General features: G+C 45.2%; 1 protein-coding gene across 1 annotated transcript in view; it reads left to right on the top strand.

The window, feature by feature from the left end:
* Positions 1–20,258, top strand: part of LOC144506068 (lebercilin-like protein) — a 78,169-nt gene that overhangs the window by 47,785 nt on the left and 10,126 nt on the right. Inside the window, exons 4-5 of the mRNA XM_078231885.1 lie at positions 535–644; positions 5,937–6,042. Coding sequence (XP_078088011.1) covers positions 535–644; positions 5,937–6,042 — 216 coding nt within the window. The remainder of the gene's footprint in view (positions 1–534; positions 645–5,936; positions 6,043–20,258) is intronic.

The raw sequence follows: 20,258 nt of genomic DNA, 5'->3' as shown, positions 1-20,258 counted from the left end.
GTTATTACCTCCTAAACCCATCTTCTCTCTCCACTTTATGCCTTCCCTGATAATGAGCCCACAGTTCTTTTACCAGTTGACTGGAAAACTTCTTTTTGACTTACTAGTAAATAATATACCCCTTCTCAATTCTAAATTCAGAATCTTTAACTTGTGTCCCTGGGTTAACAAGGGTAAGTCATCAGCACTCAGGATCAAATTCGATGGTTCCAAATTGCTCCACTTACAGTTTCCCATATGAATATATGTCGACTATTATTGCCATTTATTTGCCCTTTATTTGTATTCTATTTTGTTTTGTGGCTGTGATATTCTTTCCTCCCAATGCACACTTGTACTCTGTAAAATGAAACAAATATATTTGGCATTCCAATCTTCCAACAAGCTCAGCAGCACTTCAAACAAAATTGAACAGCAATTTAAATGTGATGCGGTGGAATAAAAGTTAATGCTATAAATCTCACTTTCATCTAGCCTTTGTGCAGGTTCAGAGGATTTCTGCAGTTGTATTTATTGTTCTCTTTTGTTATACAGCTGAAAATGTAGCCAAAGCAATACAGACAGAAGAATGTTTTTCTCCCATCAGCTCCTTTTCTCCCCATAACGTTCTTCCAAATTTAGAAAAGAAGACTGTTCATTGTGAGGTAACCTTTCCATTGATTTTCTGTTCCAACCACACCTCTGAAATCAGATGCCCTGTCGCTTGTCTATTGACTGATTCAAAATGTATTTCCATAATCGCTACAGTATAATTCTATCAGATCATTTCCCGTTTCAAGTAGATATGGACAATTCTATCACAGCGATGGTTCCATTGACACACCTTCGGTTGCAATTGAGTTGTAACCAATTGGAAAGACCCTGGTTTGTGCTGAGTCAGCTGATTTTAGTGAGGTTACACCCCACAATTGGGTTAAGGAGGGAGGGGGAATGAAATCAAGTTGAGTTAATGTTGCTGACTGTCACAGAAGCTAGAAGCAGGAGTAGGCCATTCGGCCCTTCGAGCCTGCTCCGCCATCCATTTTGATCATGGCTGATCATTGAATTCAATATCCAGAGCCCCTCTTCCCCCACATCCCTTGATCCCTTTAGCCCCTAGAGCTATATTTAATTTAGTTTTGAAATCAGACAACATTTTGGCCTCAACTACATTCTGTGGTTACACACATTCACCACCCTCTGGGTGAAGAAATTTCTCCTCACCTCAGTTTTAAAAGGTTTACCCCTTATCCTCAAACTATGACCCCCTAGTTCTGGACTCCCTCACCATTGGGAACATCCTTTCTGAATCTACCCTGTTAGAATTTTATAAGTTTCTATGAGATCCCTTCTCATTCTTCTAAACTCCAGTGAATATAATCCTAGCCAATATAATCCTAGCCAACGAATTCTAAACTCCAGTGAATATAATCCTAGTCTTTCCTCATATGACAGACCTGCCATCTCAGGAATCAGCCTCGTAAACCTTTGCTGTACTCCCACTATCGCAAGGACATCCTTCCTCAGATAAGGACACTAAAACTGCACACAGTACTCCAGGTGTGGCCTCACTAATGCCCTATACAATTGCAGCAAAATATCCCTATCCCTATACTCAAATCCTCTCGCTATGAAGGCCAGCATACCATATGTCTTTACTGCCTGCTGTACTTGCGCGCTTACTTTCAGCGACTGATGCACGAGGATTCCAAAGTCTCACTGAGTATTCACTCTCTCGTTTACACACATTCAAGTAATAATCTATCTTCCTATTATTGTTACCAAAGTGGATAACCTCACATTTATTCACATTATACTGAATCTACCATGCAAATGCCCACACACTCAGCCTGTCCAAATCACGCTGAAGCATCTTAAATCCTCCTTAGAGCTCACCCTCCCACCCAACTTTGTTTAATCTGCAAATTTGGAGATAATACATTCATTTCTCTCTTCCAAATCATTAATATGTAATGTGAACAGTTGGGATCCCAGCAGTAAGGAGAATAAGGAAATAGGCAGAGAAATCAAGGGCCAGAGTCAGGTCAAGACCGAGTAAAAAATAGTAGGAAAGGGAAAAGTTATGTTGAAAGTGCTCACTTCAAGGTTTTGTACCTGAAAGCTCGGAGCGTTCGAAACAAAATGGATGAATTTTGCGGAACCCCACTAGTCTCTGACTGCCAATCAGAAAATGACCCATTTATGCCAACATTTTGCTTCTTATCTGCTAACCAGCTTCCTATCCATCTCAAGACACTACTTGCAATCCCATGTGCTTTAAATTTACATAATAGTCTGTTATGTGAGATCTTGTCAAAAGCCTTCTGAAAGTCCAAATAAATCACATCCACTGGTTCTCCCCGGTCAACTCTACTAATTACAACCTCAAAGAATTCCAATAGATTCGTCAAGCATGATTTCCTTTTTGTAAGTCCATGCTGACTTTGCCTGATTACACCACTGCCTTCCAAATACCAAGTTATGAAATCCATGATAATGAACTCCAGCAACTTCCCCAGTACCAACATTAGGCTCACTTGTCTATAGGTCCCTGTTTTCTCTCTACCTCCCTTTTTAAATAGCGGGCTTACATTAGCTACCCTCCAATCTGTAGGAACCAGTCCAGAGTCCAAAGAAGTTTGGAAAATAAGCACCAATGGATCTACTATTTCCAGGTCCACTTTCTTAAGTACTCTGGGATGACGATTATCAGGACCTGGAGATTTATCTACCTTCAATCCCATCAATTTCCCCAAAACCATTTCTCCACTAATGCTGGTTTTATTCAGCTCCTCACTAAAGCATATTTCTCTTAGCACTTCTGGTACATTATTCATGTCTTCCTTTGTGAAGACTGAAGCAAATTTAATTCCTTGGCCATTTCTTTATTCCTCATTATGCATTCTTCCATTTCTGATTGTAAGGGGCTTACATTCATTTTTGTCAATCTTTTTCTCTTTACATTTCTATAGAAACTTTTACAGTCAACTTTTAACTTCCCCGCTAGCTTACTTTCATACTCTACTTTTCCCTTCTTAATCAATCCCTTGGTCCTCCTTTGCTGAATTTTAAACTGATCCGATCCTCAGGCCTATTGCTTTTTCTTGCCAATTTGTATGCTTCTTCCTTGAATCTGAAACTATCTCTAATTTCCCTTGAGAGCCATGGTTTGTCCAAAATTCCCTTATCACTCTTGCATCAAACAGGAATAAAAACTTCTGGAGTTCACCTATTTGTTCTTTAAATGTCTGCCGTTGCCTGTCCACTGTCTTTCCCAATCCATCATGGCCAATTCATGCCCCATACCATCATAGTTACCTTTACTGAGATCTAGGACCTTGGTCTCAGAATCAACAACGTCATTATCTACGTTGACAAAGAATTCGTCCCCAAGGGTTCTCTCACAACTAGATTGCCAAATAATCTTTTCTCATTGCACAACACCAAGTCCAAGATGGCCTGTTCTCTTCTTGGTTCCTCAACGTATTGCTCCAGAAAACTATCCCATATGCACTCCAGAAATTCCTCCTCTGTTGTACTGTGACTAATTTGACTCTCCCAATCTCAATGCAGATTAAAGTCGCCCATAATCAGAGATGTCCCTTTGATACTTGCATCACTGATTTCCTGTCTAATGCTTTTCCCAACATTAGCACTACTGTTTGATGGTCTGTATACCACCACCACCAATGTTTTTTGCCCCTTGTTGTTTCTTAACTCGACCCATACAGATTCCACATCATCTATGATAATATCTTTCCTCAAATTGTATCTATATCATCTTTGATTAACACTGCAACTCCACCACCTTTTCCTTTCTGTCTGTCCTTCCTAAATACTGAATAACCCTCAATGTTTAGATCCCATTCTTGATCACCATGGAGCCACGTCACCATAATACCAGCTATATCATACCCCTTTACATCTATCTGTGCAACTAATTTATCCATTTTGTTTCAAGTGCCCCGAGAATTCGGGTACAAAACCTTAAGGTGGGCACTATTGACATTTCTTTTCCCTTTCCTACTATTTTTTACTTGGTCTTTATCTGACTCCGGCCCTTGATTTCTCTGCCTATCACTTTCCTTCTTCTCCTTACTGTCATCTCTTCATTCCTGCAGGAGCATGCATATGCATATGTGTACACACACACATGGGTACCAGGTGTGGCTGGAATAAGCCCGCTAACCCCGACAGGCTGACTAATCTACTGACACTCACTGTTTAGGCTTGTAGTTGAGGTATCAAAGAATGACATATTCTCAGCATGAAACTGTGCCTTTAAGTAAAGAATTTGTTCACCTTATGTTAAATGACGCACTGATGGGGGGGCATTCTGTGTGTTCATTTTGTACCATTACCCAAAGGTAAACTGCACGATTTAAATTAAGTGAGTCCCGTCCTACATAACAGCTGTTCTGTATGTTCACATTACTGCGAAGTAAAGCAGCTTAACAATTTGAATCTGACCTCATCTAACCAAGTGTTTGCTTAGTCTGCCTTCAATGAGATTGAACATGTACAGACACAAAAGAAACAGATATTCAGGCCAGCTCACAACAAGGAGATCTGAATGTTGACAAAGCAGATATGGCAAAATCCCAAAAATATTGACTAGGTCAAAAAATGGCAGAGGCAGGAATGATACATTTAGTGGCAGAAGATAAAAAAATAGTGAGAAAAATAGAGAGAACTAGAGAAAGAGGTAGATTGATAGAGGGAGAGAATCTCAGCCAAAGGATCGAGAGTTTAAGTTGAGGAAGCAGGAGCTTGAACTGGAGCTTATACAGGAGAAGAGCAACACATGTGGGAAGCAGAGGGGGAATGAGAGCAATGCAGACTGCAAGAAGAGAAGCAAGAGTACGAATTCGAGATCAGTGAGAACACGAGGTCAGTGAGGGGCGGCAAAGTGGCACAGTGGTTAGCACTGCTGTCTCACAGCGCCAGGGATCCGGGTTCAATTCCCGACTCGGGCCACTGTCTGTGTGGAGTCTGCACGTTCTCGCCCTGTCTGCGTGGGTTTGCTCCGGTTTCTTCCCACAGTTCGAAAGATGTGCTGGTTAGGTGCATTGGCCATGCTAAATTCTCCCTCAGTGTACCCGAACAGGTACCGGAGTGTGGCAACTAGGGGATTTTCACAGTAACTTCATTGCAGTGTGAATGTAAGCCTAAATAAATTTTAAACTTTGAAACAAAGATTACCAGCATGAGATTGAAGAGAGGAAGAGCCAGTGTGTATCTAAAGGGAAGGATCAGCAAACACTCACTGAACCCAGGACTAACAAACTTTGAAGGAAGAGATAACATTGAAAAATGAATGGGCCGGCTAACTCTGACATTACCAAGCAGCAAAGCATTTCCTCACATCAATTCTGCTGATCGGAAACATTCTGATATTATAAAGTGTGCTATTTTCTATGCTGATGATTTGACATTTCAGTCAATCCTAATCCTTTCTTCACTACTCACAGGTAATTTCCAGAGTAGACTTTCAGATAGAAAACAGGAACTGGGAATTCTGTTAAATATTGCAGTCCCTCACTCCAGTGACATTGCAGCAAACTATAATATCCCCCTCAACTACTGCCAGTTGAGGCCTGATAACTTAGTATAAACCAGTGATAAAATTGGGGAACTTTCTGGTCTGCACATCAGACAAAACCCATGCCTTAGTACATCTTTCATTATCATTGCAATGTTTGTATAGGCTAACATTGAATAAAATGCCTCAGTGCGGAGATTTTTGTTTTCTTTCTTATCTTCAATTGAAGTGGGACTCCAGAGGAGAGTAGTAGCAGCTGTGTGATGCTCGTCATATGGTGAAGTTCAGGACAACTGAAAATAATCCCACGATGAAAGTGGTGCCACAATGCTGCTATTACACTGCCCTGGAAACCACAATCTTCAGAGATACACAAAAGTTTTGTTTATTAAATCACTATTTTACAATACAATAGAAGGAAACCCCAAATGAAACTGATGATGAAGACTACAAAGCATCAAAAAGACAGCTCAGGAAGGAAGATGGTGAAATGGAATCTGAGGTGGAGAGATTAAGAAAAGGTGAGCATTTGGTTTACGTTACAGTAACTCACCTAGACTGTAAGTTATCAGTTTATATGAGATGGCACGAGAGACAACTACATCTAATGTGTCTTTAAGATTTGAGCTCTGAGGTGCTGCATCACAGAGAGTGCTTTTTTTAAAGGTCTCCATTTAGGATCTTACTTTGTGTCACTGGAAAACAGGAGAGATCAGAGTGGGGAGTGGGGAAAATGGGAAGAGAGTAACATTAGGGTTCTCTTGCTAATTCTGGGGAAGGATCCAGTATCTGACCAGTTGGCCAGGTACAGTATATATCAGAAGAAACAGGAAGAGGAGAACTCTCTCTGGGAAATAGAAATGTCGTGAAGATTGTTAAGTTGCACCTTTTGAACGGGCAAGATCTTGTATTGGTGTAACCGTTAATCACATTTAGTCTTCACTAATGCCAATAATATGAATAGACCAAAACATACGTCAGTTGAGTTATCAACTTTTGTGTTCTGTGGTTTACTTTACCAATAATGGAAGTTCATCCAAAACCTCAATAGTCAGAGACTTCACATCATCGATCAGATGTAAGTGAAGAACATCAGCTTTATAAAAAAGAACGCATTTTCTGTCTGGTTATTGGATGGTAATTTCGGAAAAGTTCAGATTGTCCTATCAAAAGAGTAGAAGAATGGCACCATGGACGCCAATTATTATTCTTCACAACATCACACATATTCAGCTGCTACGGTAGCACAGTGGTTAGCACTGCTGCTTTACAGCTCCAGGGACCTGGGTTCGATTCCCGGCTTGGGTCACTGTCTGTGTGGAGTTTGCACATTCTCCTTGTGTCTGCGTGGGTTTCCTCCGGGTGCTCCGGTTTCCTCCCACAGCCCAAAGATGTGCGGGTTAGGTTGATTGGCCATGCTAAAATTGCCCCTTAGTGTCCTGGGATGCGTAGATTAGCAGGATCAGCGGGTAAAATATATGGGGGTAGGGCCTGGGTGGGATTGTGGTCGGTGCAGATTCGATGGGCCGAATGGCCTCTTTCTATACTGTAGGATTTCTATGATTACCATTTTTATTAGTCAGTTTATTGTAAGGAAGGACAAGGATTGGATAATGTAGTGGTTCGGGGTAACAGTGCTCCATCATTGGTATCTGGGTTCAACCCCGCCTCAGGCTGGTGGAGTGACTACCTCATCTTCTCGCCAGCTGTAACTTGGGCAGTAAGAATGTGGCCTCATATCCACAAAGCAAATCGCTAATCTTCCACTCATTGGCAGTCTTACTTTGAGCAGAGTTATAAGAATGGAATGGAAATGTCATGGTAATGTAGTAAGGGCTGCTGTTCTTTTGTTGTGATGTGGAGATGCCGGCGTTGGACTGGGCTAAGCACAGTAAGAAGTCTCACAACACCAGGTTAAAGTCCAACAGGTTTATTTGGTAGCAAATACCATAAGCTTTCGGAGCAATGCTCCTTCGTCAGATGGAGTGGTCTCTGTTCTCTGTTCTCTGTTCTCTGCCCTCTTTTGTTGGGCAGAGGAAGGAAAGATGAGAGGAAAGAAAGCTCATTTGTTTGGCACTTAATCAGTTCTGGAATCCCAATGCAATCTAAAACCAATCAACTACTTTTTGCTGTGTAACCACAGGCAAATGCCAATCAGCTCACAGAAAAAAACTGATGCACGAGTGGCTGGATTATCTTTTTCTCTTTTAGGTGATGTTGTGTGAGGGAGAAGCCAGGTCAGTGCCCTGCTCTTCTTCATCCACAAAAAAACAGTGCCTTATTGTATCCGGATTGATGGTGCTTACTTCAGTTTAATTGTTTCTTTCTTTCTCCGCAACAACTCTGCCCACCCAGGAACTGTGGGATCTTCCACACAGTGGCACAATGGTTAGCATCGCTGCCTCACAGTGCCAGGGGCCCGGGTTCGATTCCCAGCTTGGGTCACCGTCTGTGCGGAGTCTGCATGTTCCCGGCTTGAGTCACTGTCTGTGTGGAGTCTGTATGTTCTCCCCATGTCTGCGTAGGTTTCCTCTGGATCAAACCTGTGTTATATCTGATCTTTTGAACTTGAATCTCTAAAATGGGCAAATGCCTATCCTCTCAGTGTGATATTCTCCCCTAATAAGCAGAAAAGAGCATCCTAAATGCTTTTGTGGGAATGTTTTGATTGCAAATTAAGCTACACTCCAGGAGCCATTGCCAGTAATGCAGATTATTTGGCAAGACACAATGAAATGATGTCAGAACAAATTTTTATCCATACGGTAAGAAATCAAAGAGAATAGTTAGTTCAGTTTAATGCTTCCATGGGTGAAAATCACAGAACAGCACCAAGGGCTAGAAAATTATTCTGCCTGAAATAAGTTAACACGATGAGTGTTCATTGGAGCATGCTTGCTGTTCTGAGTGTCAGCTCTGAGAATGCTGCAGGGGTGAAGATTGTCAGACTGAAAACAGCTTATGATTACAATTTGACAGAAAGCCTTCTTCTTGGCTAACATGGATTATCTGGCAAACCTCATTGGTTGGATTTGCACCAGGATTAACAAGTGGTAAAACCTCCCTTGTACAAAGACCCAGATAAACTCAGCATTCTCCAGTCAATTGCAGACAAACAATACTGTCTGACATGCCCTCTTGTTCAACATGTATTAATTTCTGTATGTTGCCAGAGTATGCGGGCAAACCAAAACAGAAACATCAGAGATAATGGGCGGAATTTGACGAGATTCTTTCTAAGTGTCCAGCTAGTCTGAAAATTGGAGACTTCCAAATCTGTTTTTTGGGTGAGTTTTCACACCCAATTTTATGCACTCTGCCTCTGAAATAGTCTGTTTCTGGCCACAGGAGGCAGTGGGTGGGGCTTAACTCACCAGATAGCCTGCCGCTCAGATTGGAGCCACAAACTGCGCATGCGCAGAAAAAGCGAAAAATAAAGCAGCCCTCCTGGCAGAACCCTCCCAGGCCAGATACAGCCTCCCCCCACCATCGCGTCCCCTCATGGACATCAGAGCTCCCCCAAAATTACTGACCCCCTTACTCCCTCCCTTGCATACGGCACCCCCCCCATCACCCCTGGCCCCGATTGTTGTCTGAAATAACCCTCTCTCTCTCCTGCCCCCGATTATCACAGAGGCACAAATTCTCCTCCACCCCTGCCCCATCAGCACACCTGCAAGCACTTGACTTGGCTTCCCTTCCATAGTAACAAGGCAAACTTCATTAAACTTGCAGGAATAAGAACATAAGAACTAGGAGCAGGAGTAGGCCATCTGGACCCTCGAGCCTGCTCCGCCATTCAATAAGATCATGGCTGATCTTTTCGTGGACTCAGCTCCGCTTGCCCACTCGCCATAACTGTTAATTCCTTTATTGTTCAAAAATTTATCTATCCTTGCCTTAAAAACATTCAATGAGGTAGCCTCAACTGCTTCACTGGGCAGGGAATTCCACAGATTCACAACCCTTTGTGTGAAGAAGTTCCACCTCAACTCAGTCCTAAATCTGCTCCCCCTTATTTTGAGGCCATGCCCCCTAGTTCTAGTTTCACCCGCCAGTGGAAACAACTTCCCTGCTTCTATCTTATCTATTCCCTTCATAATCTTATACGTTTCTATAAGATCTCCCCTCATTCTTCTGAATTCCAATGAGTATAGCCCCAGTCTACTCAGTCATAAGCCAACCCTCTCAACTCTGGAATCTCCACTGCACCCCCTCCAGTGCCAGTATATCTTTTTTCAAGTAAGGAGACCCAAACTGTACACAGTACTCCAGGTGTGGCCTCATCAGCACCTTATACAGCTGCAACATAACCTCGCTGTTTTTAAACTCCATCCGTCTAGCAATGAAGAGTAAAATTCCATTTGCCTTCTTAATTACCTGCTGCACCTGCAAACCAACTCCTTGTGATTCTTGCACCAGGAGACCCAGGTCCCTTTGCACAGCAGCATACTGCAATTTTTTACCATTTAAATAATAGTCCATTTTGCTGTAATTCCTACCAAAATGGATGACCTCACATTTACCAACATTGTAATCCATCTGCCAGACCATCGCCCACTCAATTAGACTGTCTATATCTCTTTGCAGACTTTCAGCGTCCTCTGCACACTTCACTTTGCCACTCATCTTAGCATCCTCTGCGAATTTTGACACACTATACTTGGTCCCCAACTCCAAATCATCTATGTAAATCGTAAGCAATTGCGATGAGGCACACCACTAGTCACTGATCGCCAACCAGAAAAACATCCAGTTACTCCCATTCTTTGCTTTCTGTAGTTAACCAATCCTCTATCCGTTCTAATACATTACCCATAACACCGTGCACCTTTATCTTATGTAGCAGCCTTTGGTGCGGCACCTTGTTAAATGCCTTCCAGAAATCCAGATACACCACATCCACAGGTTCCCCATTGTCCACTGCGCATGTAACGTTCTGAAAGAATTCCACCAAATTAGTCAAACATGACCTGCCCTTCATGAACCCATGCTACGTCGTACCAATGGGACAATTTATATCCAGATGTCTCGCTATTTGTTCCTTGATGATAGATTCAAGCATTTTCCCCACTACAGAAGTTAAGCTAACCGGCCTATAGTTACCCGCCTTTTGTCTACCTCCTTTTTTAAACAGTGGCGTCACATTTGCTGTTTTCCAATCTGCGGGAACCACCCCAGAGTCCAGCGAATTTTGGTAAATTACCACTAGTGCATTTGCTATTTCCCCCGCCATCACTTTTAGTACCCTGGAATGTATTCCATCAGGACCAGGAGGCTTGTCTACCTTTAGCCCCATTAGCTTGCCCAACACTGCCTCTTTCGTGACAGTGATAGTTTCCAGGAATGCTTTAACAGGCACTTGATCTGCCCAGACTGCCTGCAGCTGATCGGCCCTAGCAAGGGACAGGTCCATAAAAAGCCCCACGGATAGACAGGCAGGCAGGCAGTGCAGGAAGGAATGGCCTCCAGCACCCAGATTTTTGGAATCTGACCTGGCCAGATTGCTGGAGGTGAGGTGGGAGACCCTCTTCTCCCCAGCAGGACTTCATCCCAAGGGAAGCGATGGAAACGCAGCCTGGGAGGCTGTGGCCATGTGTCTTCGGGCATTGGCCAGGAGAACTGGGAAGCAGTGCTGGAAAAATATGAATGACCTAATCTGGGCAGCAAGGGTGGGTGTTTAACCCCATCTAACATCTTTCCCCTAAATGACCCCTAGATCCCCCCACCCCCAGCACCTTGCATGAAGAAGAAAAGAAGAAGAACAACAAAGAAAATTACAGCACAGGAACAGGCCCTTCGGCCCTCCAAGCCTGCACCGACCATGCTGCCTGACTGAACTAAAACCCCAAAGAACAACAAAGAAAATTACAGCACAGCAAATGCTTCCAGCCCCTGACCCCCAAGCACCTTCCTCCTCCACCCTAAGAGTACCACAGTGCTTGCCCTCTGAGGGCCACTCCCTGAAATCCTACAGGACTTGTGCCATCAGATTTTTCATGGCTCCTTCTGTCCCCACAGGAGAAAAATACCCATAACCATCTGAAGAGGGCGAAGACAGGGGGTGGTGAGCCTGACCTCCAAGTCCTCACCCCCTTTGAGGGGTGGGCGCTGGAGCTTGCGGGAGACGAGGGGATGAGGGCCATTAGTGTCAGCATGATTGGGCTGGAGCATAGAAGTGAGCACCTGCCAATCCTCCACTTTATGGAGAAATGTCAAGTAAGTCGCATGCAGCCCAAATTCCTCTCCCTCTCTTGCACTTAACCTTGTGTCCTGTGTTGCAGGAAGTGACCCTGATGCCCCTGGGCCCCAACTGCTTTCCCATCCATCCTGTCCCTGACAGTCCAGAGGACTTCTCTGAGGATATGGGTGAAGGCACCTCCGAGGGTGGCACCTTTTTGGTGTCAGCTTCCACCTCGCCAATCACCATCCCACAGATTCTCACTTCGGTGGGTCCAGTTAGTGGTGAGGTATCTGAGTCACTCTCTGGCGAGCACAACACATCGGATAATGTACATCGAGTGGAGATGGGAACGTCCGAGACCTCTGACACATGGGGGCCTGCTGGAGGTGAGGACTCAGCTAGCCCCAGGCTACATGCTGGGCCTCTAAGATCACTTCTCCCTCAGCTGCTGGAGATGCAGCAACAGAGTCAGGGAATGCAGAGAATGTGTGATGGCCACACTGCACCAACTGAGAGGCTGTTGGGAGGAATCCCAATGTTTTCAGGCGGATGAGCTATTGCCTGTTTTGTGCGGTTCCCAGGCCAACACTGCAAGGGTGGCGTCTGCAGTGGAAAGCCTGGGGCAGGGGATCCTCACCATGAGTGGCATGCTCCAAGCGATGGGCAAATCACAGCAGGCCACAGTTGAGGGCCTCAACAGATTTCTCGAGATTCTGCGGCCCATGGCTGAGAGGCTCGAGAGCTTGCAGGTGACCCAGTGGGACAGCACTGAGACACAGCGGGCTATGGCTGCAGCCTCTGAGAATGTAGCCCAGTCACAGAGGGTAATGGCTGAGAGGCTGCAGAGCTTGCAGGAGACACAGTGGGACAGCGCTGAGACACAGCAGCAGTCCTTGAGAACGTGGCCCAGTCGTAGAGGGCCATGGCTGAGGGGCTGCAGAACGTGGCCCAGTCTTAGAGAGCACTTGCTGGTGCCATTGGCACGTGGCCCATGACTCAGGTGGCCATCGCAGGGGGCTCGACTACCATGGCTAGACACAGGTGGTCCTCCAGGACTGGCAGGGCCAGGTAATGCTGGAGCTCACTGCCGAAGCACTGCCTTCCCATAGAGTGACCCAGGGGCCCACAGGAACACTGAGGGAGGCGGAAGGGCTCGAGACCATGCTGGGGCCTTCCAGCCAGGAGACTGTGGCTGTGGCTACAACTTCCAACTCCCCCCTTCCTGACACTGGGGCATCTCAGGGGCAATGGGGTGAAATGGAAGCAGGCCAGGATCCTCAAGGTCCAGGCCCTCCAGAGGACACTCGCCAAGAGCATCACAGGCCACGGGGCGAAATAGGCAGCTGGCCTCCTCCACCTCTGATGTACATCCTGGGGAGACACTGTGACATTGTGGTAGGCCACATAAAGTTAGGAAGTTGTAGCTCAGGTGAAGGGCAGCAGTAGGTAGATAAAGTATTTATGCACTTTAATGTTTCCTGTTCACATGTTTTTATGTTATCATTTATCAATAAGACACTTTGATTGTCACCAATAAATGTTATTTCACCGCCCACCTGTGACTAATGTGTCTCAGATTTGCCTCTAACAGGAACGTTCTGACTCTGACAGCCCCTGGAGTGACCACTCGTGTTGATGTTAGTGGGGGGAGGCCCCTCAATGCTGTGTCACTGAGAAAATGAAGGTGCTCAAATAAATCACTGGCTACAATGGGTGGCATGCATTGGCAGTGACTTACAGCATCTGCCTTTGCATCCCCAGAACTGATGAGAGATTCCCTCTCCTCCCCCACCCCACCCACCCCGGGGCCCTGTGAGGGGGTTTAGTGATCCCTTACCCACTACCCAGGATGGAGCAGGAAAAGGGAACCCATGTGTGGCAATACAGCCCCCTATTGCCCAAAGCAAGTGTTGATCAGGGCCTCCTTCACCACCCTCGCATGCCTGACCCTGGTTGCCACCAGCCCTTCAGTGCCTTGGTTGTGTTCTCTTCGTCATCCTCCTCCTCCTCCTCTTCCTCCCCTTCCTCCTGCTCAGCGGCCTCCCCCAGCGATGTCTGGCTGGTCAGCCTCCATGTTTGGGTTTAATCTCAGTTGTTTGGGTTTAATCTCAGTTGTTTGGGTTTAATCTCAGTTGTTTGGGTTTAATCTCAGTTGTTTGGGTTTAATCTCAGTTGTTTGGGTTTAATCTCAGTTGTTTGGGTTTAATCTCAGTTGTTTGGGTTTAATATCAGTTGTTCTGGGTTTAATCTCAGTTGTTCTGGGTTTAATCTCAGTTGTTCTGGGTTTAATATCAGTTGTTTGGGTTTAATCTCAGTTGTTTGGGTTTAATATCAGTTGTTAATATCAGGGATTTGTTCCCAGGAGCAGGCTGAGGGTAAGAGAGTGGGTTTTCTGACTTTAATTAATTATTTATTTTTTCAGTTAATTTTGGGTTTAAAATCGGAGGTTTTTTTCAAAACCGGAAGTCGGGCCAGGAGAGGCCTGGGGAAGTTTTTGGAGGGTTTAAAAGCGCACCAAAGTATACAGCGGGCAGCATCGTAGCGGGCAGCAGAGTGAGTGGGAAGTTGAGTGAGCTGTCAGGGCTTTGGCTCACAGGGCTTGGACGAGCAGGGCTGAGTTTTTGTTTCCTTACACTCTTATTAACTTTTCACTGTCTTACTTGACATAAAGTGTCCAGTATGAGTGTGAAACCAGTGTGTTGTTCCCAGTGTAGGATGTGGGAGGTCCTGGAGGCATCTGGCCTCCCGGACATCCACATCTGTGAGGGGTGTGTCGAGCTGCGGTTCCTGAGGGACCGTGTTAGGGAGCTGGAACTGCAGCTCGAGGATCTTAGGCTGATGAGGGAGAATGAGGAGGTGATAGACAAGAGCTATCATCAGGTGGTCACACCAGGGCAACAGGAGGAGGCCAAGTGGGTGATGGCCAGGAAGGGTAAGGCTAGGGTGGTTGAGAGCACCCCAGTGGATTTGCCCCTGCACAACAAGTACTCCTGCTTGAGTACTGCTGGGGGGGACAGCCCGCCTGGGGAAAGCAGCAGTGGCCGTGTCTCCGCAGTGGAGTCCAGCCCTGTAACTCAGAGGGCTAAGGAAAAGAGGAGGAAGACGGTATTAATCGGGGACTCGATGGTGAAGGGGACAGACAGGCGTTTCTGCGGAGGTAGGCGGGATTCTCGCATGGTGGTCTGCCTCCCTGGGGCCGGGATCCAGGATGTCGCTAGTCGCGTCCCGGAAATCCTGAGGTGGGAGGGAGAGGAGCCTGAGGTAGCGGTACATATTGGTACCGCTGATGTGGGTAGGAAGGGAGAAGGGGTCATGAAAAGGGAGTACAGGGAATTAGGGAGACAGCTGAGAAAGAGGAAAGCAAAGGTGGTAATCTCATGATTACTGCCTGTGCCACGGGAAGGTGAGGGCAGGAATGGAGTGAGGTGGAAGATGAATGTGTGGCTGAGGGACTGGTGCAGGGGGCAGGGATTCAGGTTCCTGGACCATTGGGACCTCTTTAGGGGCAGGGGTGATCTGTATACAAAAAACGGGTGGAACTTGAATCACAGGGGGACCAATATCCTGGCCGGTAGGTTGGCTAAGGCTACTGGGGAGAATTTAAACTAGATAGGTTGGGGGGAGGGGAGCTAGAAGAGTTGACTAGGATCAAGGAACTAATTGATGGGGGGGAGGATGCAGGGGTAAGGGGAATTACAAAATTAATGGTAGAGGAGAGGGTGCAAGTGAATGAAGGCGGTAATTTAGATAAGGGAGTAGAGGGAGAGGGTGTTCGCGACTCATCAAAGCGGGTCCAGATAAAAGCTGGAATAAGGACACTTTGCCTGAATGCACGAAGCATTCGGAACAAGGTAAATGAGTTGATGGTGCAAATCAGCACGAGTGGGTACGATCTAGTGGCCATTACAGAAACGTGGCTGAAAGGTGACCAGGACTGGGAGATGAATATCCAGGGGTATCAGGCGTTTAGGAAGAATAGACAGGAAGGAAAAGGTGGTGGGGTCGCGCTATTAATAAGAGATAATATCAGGGTAGTACTGAGGGATGACATAGGCTCTGAGGAACAAAACGTGGAATCATTATGGGTAGAGATGAGGAATAGTAGAGGGAGAAAGACACTAGTAGGTGTGGTATATAGGCCCCCAAATAATAATGTTGAGGTAGGGAGGGCTATAAATAAGCAGATAAGGGATGCGTGTAAAAACGGAACGGCAATAATCATGGGGGACTTCAACATGCACATTGACTGGCAGACTCAAGTCGGTAAGGGTGGAATGGAGGAAGAGTTCTTAGAATGCTGTCGGGATAGTTTCCTTGAACAGCATGTTACGGAACCGACGAGGGAACGAGCTATTTTGGATCTGGTATTGTGTAACGAGGTAGGTAGAATTAAGGATCTTATTGTGAAGGACCCTCTTGGGTCTAGTGACCACAATATGGTCGAATTTCTGATTCAGATGGAAGAGGAGAAAGTTTGGTCCCAAACCAGTATCCTCTGTTTGAACAGAGGGAAATATGATAGGATGAGGGATGAATTGGCTAAGGTAGACTGGGAGAGCAGGCTGGCAGGTAGGATAGCTGAGGAACAGTGGAGGATTTTTAAGGAGATCCTTTTCAGTTCTCAGCAAAAATATATTCCAGCAAAAAACAAGGATTGTAAGAAAAGGGAGAACCAGCCGTGGATAACGAAGGAAATAAAGGAGAGTATTAAAATAAAAACAGCTGCGTACAGAGTGGCCAAAAATAGTGGAGAAACAAGTGATTGGGAAAAATTTAAGAAACAACAAAGAGAGACTAAGAAAGCGATAAAGAAAGGAAGGATAGACTATGAAGCTAGGCTAGCAATTAATATAAAAAATGATAGTAAAAGTTTTTATAAATATATAAAAAGGAATAGAGTGGCTAGAGTGAATGTTGGACCCTTGGAGGACGAGAGGGGGGAGTTAATAGTGGGAAATGAGGATATGGCTGAGTCTTTAAATAAGTTTTTTGTGTCGGTCTTCACGGTGGAGGTCACAAATAGTTTGCCAAATATTAACGATAGAGGGTTGGCAGCAGGAGAAATACTTAATACAATTAATGTTACCAGAGAGGCAGTGCTGGGTAGACTAATGGGACTGAAGGTGGATAAGTCCCCGGGTCCGGATGGAATGCATCCCAGGGTATTGAAAGAAATGTCAGAGGTAATAGTGGATGCGTTAGTGATTATTTATCAAAACTCGTTGCATTCTGGGGTAGTGCCGGTTGATTGGAAAACGGCTAATGCTACGCCGCTGTTTAAAAAAGGAAGGAGACAAAAGGCGGGTAACTATAGGCCGGTCAGCTTAACGTCTGTAGTAGGGAAAATGCTGGAATCCATTATTAAAGAGGAGATAGCAGGGCATCTGGATAGAAATGGTTCGATCAATCAGACGCAGCATGGATTCATGAGGGGAAAGTCGTGCTTGACGAACATGTTGGATTTTTATGAAGATGTGACTAGGGCGGTTGATGGAGGAGAACCGGTGGATGCGGTGTTTTTGGATTTCCAAAAGGCGTTTGATAAGGTGCCCCATAAAAGGCTACTGAAGAAGATTAGGGCACACGGAGTTGGGGGTAGTGTGTTAAAGTGGATTGGGGACTGGCTATCCGACAGGAAGCAAAGAGTCGGAATAAATGGGTGTTTTTCCGGTTGGAGGAAGGTAACTAGTGGCGTGCCGCAGGGATCGGTACTCGGGCCGCAACTATTTACCATTTATATAGATGATCTGGAGGAGGGGACGGAGTGTAGGGTAACGAAGTTTGCAGACGACACAAAGATAAGTGGAAAAGTGAATCGTGTGGAGGACGGAGAAGATCTGCAGAGAGATTTGGACAGGCTGAGTGAGTGGGCGAGGATATGGCAAATGGAGTATAACGTTGAGAAATGCGAGGTTATACACTTTGGAGGAAATAATAACAAATGGGATTACTATCTCAATGGAAACAAATTAAAACATGCTACCGTGCAAAGGGACCTGGGGGTCCTTGTGCATGAGACGCAAAAGCCCAGTCTGCAGGTACAACAGGTGATCAAGAAGGCAAATGGGATGTTGGCCTATATTGCGAAGGGGATAGAATATAAAAGCAGGGATGTCTTGATGCACCTGTACAGGGCATTGGTGAGGCCGCAGCTGGAATACTGTGTGCAGTATTGGTCCCCTTATATGAGGAAGGATATATTGGCATTGGAGGGAGTGCAGAGAAGGTTCACCAGGTTGATACCGGAGATGAGGGGTTTGGATTATGAGGAGAGGCTGAGGAGATTGGGTTTGTACTTGTTGGAGTTTAGAAGGATGAGGGGGGATCTTATGGAGACTTATAAGATAATGCGGGGGCTGGATAGGGTGGAGGCGGAGAGATTCTTTCCACTTAGTAAGGAAGTTAAAACTAGAGGACACAGCCTCAAAATAAAGGGGGGTCGGTTTAAGACAGAGTTGAGGAGGAACTTCTTCTCCCAGAGGGTGGTGAATCTCTGGAATTCTCTGCCCACTGAGGTGGTGGAGGCTACCTCGCTGAATATGTTTAAAGCACGGATGGATGGAATTCTGATCGGTAAGGGAATTAAGGGTTATGGGGATCAGGCGGGTAAGTGGTACTGATCCACGTCAGATCAGCCATGATCTTATTGAATGGCGGGGCAGGCTCGAGGGGCTAGATGGCCTACTCCTGCTCCTATTTCTTATGTTCTTATGTTCTTATGTCCTCCTCCTCAAGAAGGTCTCCTTGCTGCTTGATTGATTTATAGGATGTGGGTTTTGTTGGCTGGACCAGCGGCATGGTGGCGCAGTGATTAGCACTGCTGCCTCACAGCGCCGGAGACCTGGGTTTGATTCCTGGCTTGGGTCACTGTGCGGAGTTTGCACATTCTCCCTGTGTCTGCACGGGTTTCCTCTGGGTGCTCCGGTTTCCTCCCACAGTCTGGAAGACGTGCTGGTTAGGTGCATTGACCATGCTAAATTCTCCTTCAGTGTACCCGAACAGGCACCGGAGTGTGGTGACTAGGGGATTTTCACAGTAACTTCATTGCAGTGTTAATGTAAGCCTACCTGTAACTAATAAACTTTAAACTTTAAAAACATTTATTGCCCATCTCTAATTGCCCTTGAACTGAGTGGCTTGCTAGGGCATTTAAGAGTCACAGGAGTAATGTATAGACCAGCTAAGGGTGGCAGATTTTCCTGATTTTAGTGAACCATGATAGGTTTTTATAACAATCGACAGTGGTTTCATCATTAGACTTTTAATTCCAGATTTTTATTGAATTCACATTTCACCATCCACTGTGGCTTCTAACCTGGGGCCCCAGACCATTACTTTGGCTCTCAGGATTACTAGTCCAGTGTCAATACCACGATGCCATCACCTCCCATTGTAGGAAACGGAAGAAAATAAGATCATGAAGGACTCCTCCTCCTGATTATCTTTCAGTAACCTCTACTGGCAGGCTCCTGTGAATGTTAGGTAAGAAGAGGAATCATTCATTCACCTGTGATGCTCTTCAAGATTTAATAACCAGGACTCACTTCAGTGGCATGGAACTTTTACTGAAACACTGGAGGGATTCCAACACCTGGGAAAAAACCGAACCAAAAAATGAGTCAGCACCTTCAAGAGAGGAATAGAAAGCATTAGAAAACCAAAGTTTTGAAAGCAATTCATAAGAATAGATGACATTATGAATATGCCCCAGGAACAGCGAAACACGCTTGCATTCACTTCACATCCTGTGCACACTCGCAGTGGCAGACTTTGGGGCATCCACTACTTTATTGGATAGTTATAAGAAGAAAAATAATTTGCTGTGCAATGGGGAAAAGTGTGTGGGAGGGTGGGGAAGGAGGGGGTGTTGGGCTGGTTGAGTTCTTGCACAAAGCCGGAATGGGCCGAATGGCCTCTTTCTGTGCTGTACTCAGTCAATGATTCAGCATTACTCTGCAAGTAATGCAGGCACACTGGCTTTGTATATTTAGTTAATGTTAGAAAATCCTACATTCAAGAAGAGCCACTGTTTATCAAATCATTTGTAAAAATGTAAGTTTTAGTCTTGTGCTTGAGAACAGGCTTGCTAGACAAACACAAGAGCCACTTTTGTTGAGTAGACTGATGCAGGCAGACAATTTTAATACCTTCATGTAAAAAATGAAATAGGCATTAGGCAGACAGAGGAGGTAGTAATAAACATAACAAAATGATTCATTCATATTTTTTAAAAATCCAACCCAGGAAAAGGATGTTCCTGCTATGAAAGCATTGGAAACATGTATTACTTTATATTGATTATATCAAATGATTTACCAGATGGTATAATAGAACAGCTGTTCTCCTAAAATTAGTAATACATACAAAAGCACATAACATAATATCAACATTTCATTTTCTGTTGTGAGTAATTTGATCCCAGCAACCGACTTTTATATTCAAGTTCAAACTGGTAATTCTGGTATTAATGCAAATTCCTGTTCCAAATTTAAATGCTATTTCTGTCAACTTCACCCATTAATTTGGAAGCATGATTGGGGTTATTAATATACC

This window comes from Mustelus asterias, chromosome 17 (genome assembly GCF_964213995.1).
Source record: "Mustelus asterias chromosome 17, sMusAst1.hap1.1, whole genome shotgun sequence".
Taxonomy (NCBI): Eukaryota; Metazoa; Chordata; class Chondrichthyes; order Carcharhiniformes; family Triakidae; genus Mustelus; species Mustelus asterias.
Note: the sequence above shows the minus strand (reverse complement) of the source record. Positions and strands in the feature narration are given on the sequence as shown.